This window comes from Taeniopygia guttata, chromosome 2 (assembly GCF_048771995.1).
Source record: "Taeniopygia guttata chromosome 2, bTaeGut7.mat, whole genome shotgun sequence".
In the NCBI taxonomy this organism is placed as follows: Eukaryota; Metazoa; Chordata; class Aves; order Passeriformes; family Estrildidae; genus Taeniopygia; species Taeniopygia guttata.
The window spans coordinates 111,403,191-111,418,068 of NC_133026.1; the positions used below are offsets into that span (position 1 = coordinate 111,403,191).

The window sequence follows — 14,878 nt, forward strand, 5'->3', positions numbered from 1 at the left end:
TATTAATAGTTTTGGCAATGCTTCTCATAAATGTTTTTAAGTGTAAGAATGAGCAAATTGTATTTTTAAGACAGGAAACCAAATGATCTGAAATATTACTCCATCTTGACCTTGTAGATGTGTCTTTTGGTAAATTACGGTTTTATCTTATCTTTGTTTCCTTAACTATGAAACAGAGACCTAGATTATTATCGGATTTAGCTCTCTGAATTTTATTAAGTACTTCTGAATCTGTTATAGAAAAGCACCTCTGCATTAATATTTTGCAGTTTCATGAACAACAACCTGCAAACACAGATTACCACTTTCTCATGTTGCAGAGATCTTGCACTTTATAACTCATGGCACAGCCATTTAATCCTTTCCCCTCTAGACAGAATGACGACTCTAAATGTGGAAGTTGCACAGTCAGTACTTCTAAGACTATAATCAATCTGCAGTTTTTAACTTCTGAATTTAAAAGTGAAATATAAACTTTCTGGAAATCCAATACTTTTACTCTTTCCATACAGCTGCTGTTTTCTCTCTAAGACTTGAGTAATTACAAAAATAATAATAATAGTATTAGTAAACTGATGTTGCCTTAGCTATCTTGGCATAATTAATGAAAATACCTGTTATTGAATATCCTAATGCTCATGGAATTTGAGCTAATAATAATCTGGCAAGTATTTCAGCACTGATTTGAAATAAGTGTCCATCAAGTGGAAAAGAACCTAGCAGCTGTAAATAGCCTGTTTCAGCTGTTTTCAGCTCTGTAGTGGAAATTCCTGGAATCTGGATATATCCTGAAGCAGTATTCCTAATGTGTGTTCATCTGCTTTTCTAATTTGGTTTTAGCTATGTTTTATTAGTGTTTAAACAATTTTTAAAATTGTGCCAAACTCTGTAAAAACTTGAATTTATTTAAGTACTATGATGTTAGACTTTTAAAATATTTCAGTATGCTGCTAGTCTTCCTAATTTATATTTTCATTTTTTTTTCTCAAGATACTTGTAGATCTATTAGTCATTTTATTAAGATTTCATCTTTTAAAACTACTTGTCATTACTGCTGAGTTTTAATAGAAGGGAGTAGAACATTCCGTCATGACTAATACCGAGCCTACATGATTAATATTGTTATTTCCTTATTACATAGCTACAGTCCTCAAAGCAAAAATCCATTATGGTTTAGCGGGAGAGTGAAAGATTGAATCACCAGTTACAGCACAACATCCTTCAAATAACTGTCCTTGGTTCCTCCTTTGTCATACAGGTCTATTAATTCTGAAAGCCTGAGCTGGAAAGAAAATAAACAGTTGAGGAGTGGATTTAAAATTTGTACCATCAAATATGCTTTGTTTGTGTCCTTGTTTACATTGATATTTTTACTGTAAAGGCTCAGGTTTCTCTGCTTCCTCAGGAAGCAAATAGAAATATTTTCATGTTTATTTGTACATGAGTACACTTCACCCTCCAAAAGAGTTTTTGAAATATTTCATTCTGCACAGCATCTCCCAGTTATGGAGTTAAAACCTCAATTACACTTTAGTTCAGGGACACAGTGCTTTTCTTTTTGGGCATAGCCTCCAAAAGGCAGAAAAATTAAACAGACACAAAACACTCCAATGTACTCTTAATGTAGGAAAAATGAACACTTCTATGGACATGGAAATTATCTTCTCTGGTCACTATTAAGAAGATTTCATTTACTCATAAAGACTAAAAATACTGTCCAACTGGAATCAGTTTTGTTTTCTTTAAAGAGATAACAACTATGTGATATAGAATGAAAGTAAATGTCCACCTCCAAAAGGCAACTTCTGTATTTCTCATGGCTTGTTGTGGACCAGAGAGAGAAGTGGGAAGACTGGAGCAGGTGTACTTATTTAACTAGCCAGGAGGAGTCACAAGTATGAGGCATGCTCAAAGAAGTACAAAAGTGCACACACGTAGTCTTCTGACAACTTTCCAGCAGTTAAAATACCTGATTTAACTATTCAGAAATCTCATTGTTCTGCCTATAGTAAAATTAGATGGGTTCCAGGGAAAAAAAACCTATTAATCCAGGGGTTATCTAACACCTGTGCACATTTTTAGGTCTTTTTTTTCTCTACATTGGGTCTTTGTCTTTTGACAGTTTGTTCGGTGGAGGAGGAAGAGGAAAGGAGAATGGACTCTATATAATTTTTCAATAGTATCCAGTGTTGGCCTGTTCCAGCCAGATACATGGAGGTTTCCAGATGGCCCACCCCATACTTCTCAACACTAGTATGGTACAGTATGGTACTGGTGTTTTGGTATCTGTTTGTCAGCACTGGGCCTATTTCTGGATTTTAATTTTTTTTAAATTTTGCCCTGATAGTACTGATGCTGTTATACAAGTTCAGTTTGGTACTACCTATTTCTTGTTAGCTGGTTTGAAAGACTGTGACTAGTAAAACGGCTTGCAATAGTAAGAGTTTCAATAGGTCACAAGAAGAACTTCTGTGAAGGTTTGGTTACTGAGGGAAGCTCTTCAGTAAAAATTACAACAGTTACACGTTCTCTAGATTTTTGTGCAGACACCTGCAAGAGTTACCTCCCTGTGCTGTTAATACTTTCCTGAGCAAAATGGGAAATATTCACTCCTCAGGCTGAATTGGCATTGCCAGGATAATGACATATATCTTTAAATGTGATCTAGGAAATGTTCATAGCTCTATTCCACTTCACTTGCCCTTGTCAAGCCAGTAGTGATTGAGAGCATTTAACAGATTCTAATTGTGCTGACCTGTTAAAAGGAATGTTCAAGGGATTGTTCTACATCAAAAAACTCCCATATTTAAGCATTGACTTGCAGTAGGAAGTAATAAGAATGTTTCTAGATTTTCTGAAATGCTTTCCCTTCTTAGAGTATTGTGAGTATGAAGTAAGTCTATGGTAAATTAATAGACAGGCATGTTTAACAAAATCTCCACCATTTCTCAGATGTCTTGAGGTTCTTTTAAAATTTTAAATTCAGTCATCTTTACATGGAAAATCAAATACAAAACATATTCAAAGTCCCCTCTGCAATTCAGGTCCTGTGTGATTTCTGAACCAGTGACTGTGGAGAAATGTTGGTGACAGCTAAAGTTTAGCATAATGAATGCTAACAAATAAAATATTTTGTTTAAATATCCATCACCACGAAAGATTGCAAGTTTTAGAAGATTGTATAAAGCATCTTTCCATCAATCAGTAAGTGAGGTTTTAGGGTAAAGTGAATCACCTGCACAATGGCAGCAACAAATTTGTAAAACAAAGTTTTCTTTTTTCTTTTTTCTTTTCTTTTTTTTTCCCCAATCAAAACACTTGGAGCTTTGTAAATTGAAAGCTTTAAGACATTTACATTTTTTATTTTACTTCTACAGCTACAGCTTTTAATATCCAGGATCTTTATATCTCAACAGGAAAGTGATATCTAAATGGGGGCATGCTTTGTTGAGTCAAAGCATCTGTTCATTAGATATCATGGAGCTGTGTAGCATCAGCAGTGTTTTTCTTATTTTCTGAATTTTTATAGAATATGAGAGCACAGAGAAATTTGTAAAACTAGAGTTATTAAGGTTTGAGGGGTTTGGACTTTCTAAAAGTGAGGCCTGTAGTTTGTGCATTCATTTGTAATATTCTGGCATAATAACCTAGCAGCGAGGTAATAGAATTATACAAATCATTGTGGTTTTCTTTTATTGTTGATGTTGCAAATTTTGTTTCAGAGAACACATTCACTCTATATAATAGTCAATAAATTATTGTTTTTATAAGATTTTGTAGTCTCAAATGGTAATTAACTGCTGGCAAGAATGGATTTCTGTGGTGTTATTCCTTAATTAAGAAAATAAGAGAAGGTAAAATAAGGGTTGCAATCAGATAAGTAGCCTAAATCAGTTTTGATTAATAGACCAGATTTATGCTTAATTTTGAAAGTTACAAAGACCTCATGCCATAAACTGATTAAAACTGTAATTCAGCAGTTTTTTGTCATTGTGCTGAAATACAAATTATCTTTTATACTTTTTTGGAATTGTATGCTAATCTTTTTTGTTTCCAAAATATCTATCAATGTTCTCCAGTTAATTAAAATACAGCATGAGTACCTCCAAATCCAGTTTTGCCTTTCAAATTTAAACACTGATGAAAATTATCTTAAAAATATTAAGGAAATATGATTTCTGAAATTTTGAAATTATAATTATATTGGATCTCAGTTCAGCAGAATATGTGTGTATTTGCCTAAAATTATGAATTTACATATTTTATTAATTTGGGGACTTCCTTTTTTATAAATATTTTTGAAGAACAAAGTAATTTTCTCAACTTCAACCAGATGCAGTGTAATTAATCTAGAGCAGAAAAACTACCACTACATTAAATGGCATAAAAATATGTTACAGAATCACAGAATTCTTATGTGTTCTCAGCTGAGAACTTTTCCCACTGGGCACTTTCCCTGAATATTAAAATATCTTACTCAGAGATTAGATCCTGAGCAGCTGAGAAGCTTAGCAGAATTAACTGCTTATATTGATCTAAAACATTACTTCAAATACATATTTTTCCAGGAATTTCTTTTTTCTCATATTGAGGTTGATAAAATTTGAAACTGAACAAATAGGAATAGGTTTGTAGAGTACTATTTATTCAAATATAGAATTAGAATTTGATTTCCAACTCTTTAGGACCACTTTTTATTCATTTTTCATGAGCATTTATATTCTGGTGCTTGATTAATGTGACTATTCATGGAAAGTATGTGTTAAGGTCATATTTGCCAACAGCAAATTTTATATTGAATATGTAAATGTGAAATTTGCTACTAGCTATGTGTTTGACCTGAGCCTTGCAATGGGATTAGTGTGAGCAAACTCTTGTTCTGGGAATGATCTTTCTTTTTTCCCCCAGACCCAGACTTTAAATCCAAGTTATTGTCTAGTTTCTGTCATGGTTTACTAGGAAAAAAAAAAATCCACTTTTTACTTTGTTCTGATTTTTACCCTTTCTTAAAAAAAGAAGTTTAAAAAGCAGCACTTCTGTATGAAGCTTTTTTTTTTTTTAGTATAATGTGTTCTAGCCAAAGAAAAATACATATCCATTCATATGAGGGTTTCTAGTGCTCTTCATTCCAATTGTAACTGGGTAAGTCTAGGAATCATGCAGATAAATGGAAAATTGTTTTTTATTATGTAAATACTGATTATTTTTATTATGTAACATTGGTAATGTCTTAAGCTTTTTGCTATATTTTGTATTTTATGTGACTTTTGTATAGGGAGTGGAGAGTCATAAGTACTAGGTCATTCTTCTAAGGTTTTTATGGGTAATTGCTGACATGGCTTTTGGTTTTGAGAGATGATATACAATGTTTTTATTCTATTCAGCTCATGATTATGTGCTGGATTATGTTGTGTTCTCTTACACTGTTGGAGAGATCATGCATTATGCACTCTATTTTTTCCTAGAATACTCATTGCATTATTATGCATTGTATGCTGTAACACTTGCAGGTCACAAGCCAAATCTTAATATTCTACATAACAGATACTGATATTATTGCCTGTTGTGCTGGTTTTCACATTTCATTTATGAGTAATTTAATGACTGAATCTCTGACCTGTATACAGCACAGAGTTTATTTGTCTGGGGCAGCTTTTATGACCAGAAAGTATTATTCCCATATAGTCTCTCATTTCTTTGCATGTTGATGGATGGTAATCAAAAGCTGGCTTAAATAGATATTGGGGAAATCTGTGATGTGATATTTAGTTGGTGTATTTTATACATACCTTAAAAAATCCTTTTTTTTTTTTTTTTTTTTTTTAGTCCAAGAGAATGTGTTTTATCAAATTTCTGTGCTTTCATTTAAAGATGATTTTATTGATCTCTTATTATCTGAAACTCTTATTAGAGAATAGTACCACCAAGAATTGGTTGGTAGCCTACTAATAATTAGTAAATTACAGTTCTGGCTTATGTTCAACACTTTATATTATATTTATATTATAAAATCCACTAAAATGATACTATTTGTATGAGTAAAAAAGATTGATTATACAAGGGTTTTGTGCAGATATGATGAGTAGGAAGAATTTCTGCATATTGTCTAAGTATTAAAATATGACCTGCTTAAAAGAAAAAAATCTTTGCATTTTTATGTCATGCATCTTTGAGGGTAAATGTGCAAAGCCTCTGGAGTCTGCTTAAAACGTGTTACAGGTGCTACAGATGTTGACAACTTTTCCTGAATATTCTCCATAATTAACTGAAAGGGGAAAAAAAGCCCAAACAACATTGTCAGCATAGTCTTCCATCATGGTTGCTTTCCAATTATATGAAGTCCAAAAAACTTGTGTCTTAATTAAGATATCCTCTGTAGACTGATGGGAAAGCCAGTCATTCATCTGGCTGTATACACCACTGCCCACATGATGCTGTGCAAACCTGTGGAAAGCTGTGTAGAAGTCAGCAGGTGCTGTTGCGACACCGGTGTAAATGCTTCTCCCATTTTTGTAGGAGTTTTTTTGCTCAAGTGGTTCACACATTTCTCCCAAAGAAACTTTAGTCAACAGCTGTTTTTGACAATGTCAATTAAATTGATCCCAAACAAAATCTGGCTCCTTTGTAAATTTCTGAGCTCGGCTTACTGACGTATATACAGTTGTAATGAAAGTGTGTTGCATGTGAAGATGAGACATACATGTAAATCAAACGAGTTGAAACCAGAATTAGGTTTGTGGATTTATAACATTTGATGGGGTTGAGCAGGTTGCCTAAATAGAAGTGGGGATTTTGTAAGTGCCATGAAGTTATAATACACAGTTAGAATCACACATCACACAGAATCACTAGGTGGGCAGAGACCTTGAAAATGATTGAGTCCAACCCAGCCCGAACACTTCAACCAAACCATGGCACTAAGTGCCACATCCAGTCTTTTTTTAAACACATCCAGGGCTGGTGACTCCACCGTCTCCCTGGGCCTACCATTCCAGTACTTTATCACTCTTTTGTAAGAAAGTTTTTTCCTAGTATCCAGCCAATATTTACCTTGGCTCAGCTTAAGACTGTATCCTCTGGTTCTGTCAGTTGCTGCCTGGAGAAAGAGACCACCCCTCACCTGACTACAATCACCTTTCAGGGAGTTGCAGAGAGTGCTAAGGTCACCTCCGGGTCTCCTTTTCTCCAGGTGAAACACCCCCAGATCTCTCAGTTCTTCCTCACAGGGTTTGTGTTCCAAGCTCCTCACCAGCCTCGTTGCCTCCTCTGGACGCACCCAAGTGTCTCAACATCCTTCCCAAACTGAGGGCCCAGAACTGGACACAGCACTCAAGGTGCGGCCTCACCAGAGCCAAGTACAGGATTAGAGTGACCTTGTTGGTCCTGCTGCTGGCCACACTATTCCTTATACAGGCTTTAAATATCTTAAAGTTTTTTTATTGTCCAAAAGTATTCAAGTTTCCTATTTGATATGAAAAAATTGTAAATTACATGCTGCTTAATTTCAACCACACTGGGAAAAAATTCTATTGGTGTTTCTGTCATTTTCAGTGTTTTTAAGAGATTTATCTTGTTCCTCTTGGCCAGTTATTTTGGAAGCCATTACATATCTAATTCAAAAATATGTGTTCATGAATTAGCTTTGACAGAGAGAAAGTGCCCAGCAGCCGAATACATAATCACATTTAAAAAGTGGAACATCTGTGAGTGTTTAAAGTGGAGAACTCTGTAAAACCGTGGATCTACAAAGTTCAGTTACTGTAGTTGAATAATCCTGGAGAAGTAGAGCCATTCATGGAGTAGATAATGTGAAAACAAAGATAGGCAATTCTGAACTCTGGCATGTACTCACTACAAATAGATACACCAAAAAAATTTATAAAGCTTGGAAAGAGTTTGGCTTGAAGTCTGTCAGTTCTTTGGATTTTGGGGTTTTTTTTGTGTTTTCATAGGTATTTTCTTGTCCTGAATAGATGTCTATCACGTAAAGCTGAATGGCTATTAAATGCATCTTTGTGTATTTCTTCTATGGACCACAGTCCCACACAAGTAGGAGTCCATAGATTGAGAATCATTAACAGGACCCATTGTTTGATATTAAAATGAACATTTGCATTAGAATCAACCACCAGTTGGGATGATTCAAAGAATATACTGGCAATCATGGTAAATAGTTTATTATAGTTGGAATCTATTTAAGTTGTTAGTTTTTGTATTTCAGAATATGGTATGAAAAGTTTCAGTTAAAGGACCCATGATGTCCCATATGACCTTTGAGTCATGGCCTCCAGGGTGTGTTCTCAGTTTTGGAAGACATAGCATTTTTTAATTCCTTGCATTTCAAAGTTTGTGTATTGGAGTAATGGCCTTCTAATTATTTAATATGAACAGCAATGACCAGTACATACAGCTTTTAGTGAAACAGAATTCAAAATTAGGGTACATGACTAAAGAATGCCAATTAGGCGCTTATAGCAGTATTTTTATGTGTGATATTATTGATACTAAGATTAAGGGAAGAAAAACAGGAAAATGCTGCAGAATTTTCTTTTAATATTTTTTATTGCATTGATACGTTTTGTTAAGGCACTGCTATATTGTTTCTCAAAGCATAAACATGCAGCTAAGCAATAATTAGTTGCAGCATACTACTATTCTGATTGAAAGAGCAATAAACATTTTTGTGTTGATTGTGGAACATATGGAAGGTTAAAGAGTTTCAGAAAGCTGCTGTCAAATCTTTTAGACAAACTTGGAAGCGCTCCATTCCACAAGTGTTAGACTTAAAAGTTTGAAACCATATTTTTTTTTGTGCATTGAAGAAAGAACTGGCAGGAATCTATGTCCTCTGGGTGATCTATATTTGGTCTTCTATTACCTGGTGGATGTTTTTTATTTTGTAGGTTAATTATGTTTTCAGTAAATTTTTATTAAATTAATCTCTTTCTTCTACTTCCTCATTACACTTATTCATATTGCTTACATCTGATTATTTTAGTCATTCCTGTGAAGGAAATTCTGTACATGTCTCAGTGTTACTTAATATAAGTAGCATGGCATGTAGGCTTGAAAGAAGATAAAATCTTTTTTTAAAGGAGGATTACTTAGTTTTCTAATAATGCTTTATACAATGGTTTTGAGGTTGCATATTCTGGTACTTCTGTGACTAAGGCCCATGAGACTGTGAAAACAGGTGGAGCAAGGATCAATGAAGGAAGCCTGAATATATCTATGACTGGTATGATGCTGTACATCTGAGAAACTACCTAATGGTCTAGCTAAAACATGTGCTGTCACCTGGGATCAAGAGTAATTTTCCTTCTAAGTGGCCAGTCTGGTGGGACTTGTCAAAAAGCATCAAACCCTGAATCTCTGTGTACGTTACTCTGAAATGATCTTTTGTGTAGTGCCTTAGTAGCTGGAGCATTCAGTAAGCAAGCACTGCTTCAATTCCATTGCTGTGTTATCTTGCCGGTCCATAAACGTCTATCTGCACTTTTCAGAATAAGTCTTTAGTGGTGGGTACTGGAGGGTGACTTTCCTGTAAATTCCTATGTTACTGCATCCCCCTACACTTTTTCAAAACAGTGCAGGATACAAGCAGTAGAGAGCTCAGAATAGAAGGGTGTGCCTTTCTGTGTTCTTGGGAAGTGCACCATTCTGCCCTGCAGTTCCTGACCCCTTATTTGAGATAGCCCCCAGTTCTAGTGTGCAGCCCTTTGAGTTTATGTCTAAATATCTCACATGGCTTTTGGAGTCAGACAGCAAAAATTTAAAATGTACATTTGTGATAGTGTCAAACTAAGTCTGAAGTATCCTTTTAGTTGTGCAATCTGGGTAGGAACTTCTGTAATAAAATAGTTCTCTAGTTCTCTATGTATATTAGAAAGAGACATTTTCTGAAGGAAAAAAGCTTTGATATCTCTTGATATTATATTTCTTTATTAACTTCAATTATTGGAAAATACTGTGATAAATAATAGATCATAGGAATTAAAAACTCACTATGCACTGATGTGTTACTAATAATTCTGTATTAACTACATGGCACTTTAACTAAATAAAGCAGTTGACTTTTAAAATAAACACAAATTCAAGACAGTTGTGTGCATGAAGCTTTTGACCTCTGTGTGATTGTTTTAAAATTTGTGTTTTGTTATATGCTGATGGACTTGATACTTGTGTGTTATGTCTGTTTTCCCAATGTATATAGTTCAAGGTATTCACCAATAAATTTATTTTTTCTTTAAAAACTGAAAAGTGAAATTTGCTTCAATTCAAGAGAACATAGACCTTGGGATCTAAATAAGTGTTCTGTTTGAAATCCTTACCACTTTATTGGTGGGTAGATTTCACTGGTAATTTGAGGGGGAATTTACAGTCTTATTCAGGAAAGAATACTTACTGAAGTCAGAGGGACTTCATGCTTTATTGCTTTCCTGAATATATTGAGAGAGACTTCAGCATATGCTCAAATGTTTTCTTGAACTGGGAATGTAAAAAGGTTTATAAAATTAAAAGGCAGTATAATTGTAGACATTATTAAAAATTCAGATTAGCATTGTTATAATGTAGATATTTTCTACAGCAATACCACACATCACCATAAAATTTACTTTTTCAAATAGCCCCCTTATATTCTTTACAGTAATTGTATAGAAATATAGTCACTGTTGCTCCAGAAACACTGACTCTTTTAATGTCACTATTTCACACAGCTACTGGCTCAGATATGCACAACTGGGTTTTTTGCCTATCTCACTTCATTCATGAACAACCTAAATTTATGTAGGGCTATTTATGGTAGAAGTAAATTAATTCTTGGCCCTACTGGTATTAAGATTATACTTTGTATAAGAAAGTTTATTGACAATGTTTAATGTTTCTGTTTGTGCAGTTCTTTCCACATGAACTCATTCTGAATTAAATATATATATATATATATATATATATATATATATATATATATATATACATATTTACATATATTTATATATACACATATGATTTTTTAAACTGCACCAGGAATTTAATATAGCCATAATATTGATGAGGAGATGTTGAGATTTTTCAGTGTCATGGCTTCTTCCTTTTACATGGATGACTACATTAGATGCTGTGCACCAACAAATGGATAGCTGGTACTACTCAGTAGCTGAAAATAAAACATAAAGCTAAATAAAGTAGTAGCAGCAGTACTAAATATATTTTCATCATTTAATCCATACAATTTCTATATCAACATATCAAGTGTTACTATTATTCGTTTCTAACTAGAAAAATTAAAACTTGACATAGGTAAATTCATATGCCTAAAATCTGAGGCTTCATAGAATATCTCAACAATATTAACAAAAGAAATGTATCTTGACTAGCCTCAAATAGACTATCTTGAATAGTCTATTTAGCCTTTGAAAATAAAACAGATCATTACCTTTCAGTGATACGAGCAATAAGCAAATCTTTTTAGTGATGTCTGGTTATGCATTTTCTACAATTTAGGATACATTGCTTTAGAAATTGCCAGATCTCTTCTGAAGGGAGATTCTCCATGGCATACAATGGGAATATATAACCTAATGAGGAATTGGACGTGTTAGGTCTACTAGCGAGTTAAATTTTTGTTATACAAATATGCCTTAGATTTAGCTCTGGGAATTTTTCTCACCTTTGCAAAACTCTTGATATATGATAAAAATCATCTTAGGAGTTTGCTACATTGTTGATTTGAAATTTTTGAAAACATGTTTTTATATTTAATCAAAATTAGTATTCCCTCAAAAATAAGTTTCTTCTTCACATTGTCCAGGTTGGGTCTAGTTACATCTTTTCATGTACTAGGGAAAATCATAGAATATGCTGAGTTCGAAGTGACCCATCAAGAACATCAAGCCCAAGAATCATAACTTGTGCCTCAGGGTGTTGTCCAAACTTTTCTTGAACTCTGTCAGGCTTGGTGCTGTGACTACTTCCCTGGGGAAGCCAGTGTTCAGCTACTGTCTTGGTGCAAAATCTTTTAGTGACAGCCAAACTAAACCTCTCCTGACTCAGTTTCATGCTGTTTCCTCGAGTCCTGTCACTGGTCCTGGGAATGAAGAGATTGGTACCTGCTCTGCTTCTCCTCTTCCTGTCCTGAGGGTGTTGAAGTGAGTTCCCCCCTCAGTCTCCTCGCTTTCAGGCTGAACATACCAAGTGACCTCGTAAGGTTTCACCTCCAGACCCTTCACCATCCTCATGGCTCTCATTTAGACTCTCTCTAATAGCTTGATGTCTTTTTAAATATTGTGGTGCCCTACATTGCCCCCAGCACTCAAGGTGAGGCTGCCCCAGTGCAGAGCAGAGCAGAACAGGACAATCTCCTCCTTGCCCAGCTGGAGATGCTGTGCCCAGGAGACATGGTTGGCCCTCCTGGCTGCCAGGGCACTGTCGACTCATATTCCACTTGCCATCAACCAGGATTGCAGAATGCTTTAAATATTTTTATTTTATGAAAATTTAGAGGCGGCTTATTTATTAGCAGTAATGAACTGAAAATCTCTTTACTTATATAGCTATGTTTCAGTAATATTGAATTTTGTTAACCATTTATACACAGTGGGAATGAGGCCCTAATTTAAATTCAGTACTGATACTGTTATTTGTGGCTAGCATTATCTTTAGTAATTTGATTTTTCATTTCATATGTAAATTAAAGACAAAAACTGTAAAATAACAGTAAAGCTTTCAACTGAAAGCTAGAAAAAGACAATAAAGTAATTAAAATTCTCATTTACTTCACCTAACCTTATTCCTTGAATGGCTTTGTTAATAACTAGAAAGTAAGCAAAATGGAATTGATAACTCATCTGCTCTTTGTTGTAATCATTACCTAGTAATTTTCTCTTTTAATCCTTTATCTCTCTTTAGTCTTTATTCCGCATGTCAAAATCTAGTCACTTTCTGGATTATATGCTTCATACACTCCAAAATACAGTTCACTGAATAAGTGTTGCTGATTTCCACTGAAAAGTGTTCCAGCTTAAAGTTTTCATCCTATGAGATAAAGAGGTGTGAGGGGGAGAGAGGTTAGAGAAAAAAGTCACAGTAGGCTACTTATGGCCCCTTGCAGGCCCTACAAAGCAATAAATTATCAAGTGAAATCATGTAGACTCTGGGAAGAACGATTTAGGGCAGTTACTGTCTCAGCTTCTTTCACAGATGATATCCACTTATTCTTATCTTAAAAGGTGACTTTATAAATTAAAAGAAGTAATGCTGTAACTTCTTTACTTATTTATTCTCTGTTCCTGAGTAAAAAGAAATACCTTTTTTTAACAGCAGAGAGAGTAGCTGTATTTTCCTGCACTTTGTCTAGCCACATCTGTTGAAACAATGTTTCGACAGTACACACTCTTAACACAAAGTTTCTTAACACTCTAAACACAAAGTTTCTGCTTTGGCTCTGACTACTCTGAACTGTGTGACTGCTACATAAGAGAGGAAAATAATGAATTTTCTATGGTGGCTGAGGATATAGGATGGTATCTCTGGTTGAATTCAGGACTTCAGAGTCTTGGTCTACTTTTCTGCACATTACAAGTCATCTTTCTAAGAAATAATTGCTGCTTACAAATTTTGAGATAGAAAATGCATCAGAACTGGGAACTGCTCATCAAAGAGACTCATGTCTCAACCTTAATGATTCTATGATTCTGTGTTACAGATGAAGTTTTTGGCATGCAGTATAAGTTATTAAATCTGTTGTGATGTTTCTGTGTTTATTTGCACGCATACATATAAATACATATTACACTGCAAAATGTGTGTTGGCAACCACTGTGCTATTTTAAACAATGAAGACCCTAAAATTTCAGTTACTGAATCAAATATTTTGTCATGATATTGTTAGTCCTCTGTGGCAAGCAGCATGGAGTAGGCAATATTGTGTTTCAAAGCAAAGCTGACATTTTTTCCTGAAGAATTGCTTTAAGTTTACAGCATAATGCAGTGGTTCCATGTGAAAGCATCCCAATGTATAGTTATACACATGCATGTAAATAAATCTGTTGAGTAGATTGTTGACAAGCATAATTAAAGAATAGCAGTACTTCATAAATTATTTACAAGGCTTTCTCGCAAGCAGCAGTATGACAGAAGGGTTGGTTACTTGTAGGTTAACCAGCTACACAGGAGAAAGGGAGCAGATATGTTCTAGTTTAAAATATTTCCCTAATGTCTCACTGTGTACAGCAGCTCTCAGCTGCCTGTGAGCTGGCTGTCTGCACAGTATGAACACAGTCACTCAAAGAAAGGCATGGTGCAATCTTCTGTCGTTGTACACCCAAATTAAATCAGCCCTTGAAGAATTTTGAAGTTATAGAGCCAGAACAGGAAATGGTTGTTCTCTGAAACAGATCTGGTTCTTTTTGGCTCTCATAAGCCAGTTCAAACTTCCTCCTCAGCAGTTTCATACAGCATTTGGCTTAATTGCTTTTGTGCTTCCTTACTGCTACTCTTGGGAGGTGCCTGGAGTCCCTCACTCTGCTGAATGTTTGGGGTGTCTGCAGCTGTACCCCACAAAAGCTAAAGATGAGCAGAAGCCAAAGGGTTAACTAGTGGGAAAGTACAGGAAGGCTAAGAGTATTCCCAGCTGGATAGGTGCTTTGCACATTCTGTGTCCAAAATTCAAGCTGCCCTTTGGCAAAACCTAAGCTTGTGCTTATCTAAGATTTAAGGCTTAAAATAGTTTCTTTTCCTCTGTGTCTGTGATGAAGATTAGGTCTCTCATCCATGCTGGAGCGCCTCAGCTAAATTTAACTCTGAGTGTTAGAAGGACTTGCTCATAGGATTATGGTACAGCTGTGAAAACTACTGCTGTTGTTTTGGCTGAGGATTTATA

At 34.8% G+C, this 14,878-nt stretch overlaps 1 protein-coding gene across 4 annotated transcripts in view; it reads left to right on the forward strand.

Annotated features, from left to right (window-relative positions):
* Window positions 1-14,878, forward strand: part of SNTG1 (syntrophin gamma 1) — a 313,217-nt gene that overhangs the window by 190,595 nt on the left and 107,744 nt on the right. For 2 of the 4 annotated variants that reach the window (XM_041713898.2, XM_072924644.1), the window contains exon 5: window positions 2,123-2,268. The exons of the other annotated variants lie outside the window; for them this stretch is intronic. In XM_041713898.2, the coding sequence (XP_041569832.2) occupies window positions 2,212-2,268 (57 nt within the window). In that variant the 5' untranslated portion in view covers window positions 2,123-2,211. The remainder of the gene's footprint in view (window positions 1-2,122; window positions 2,269-14,878) is intronic. 4 annotated transcript variants of the gene reach the window in all.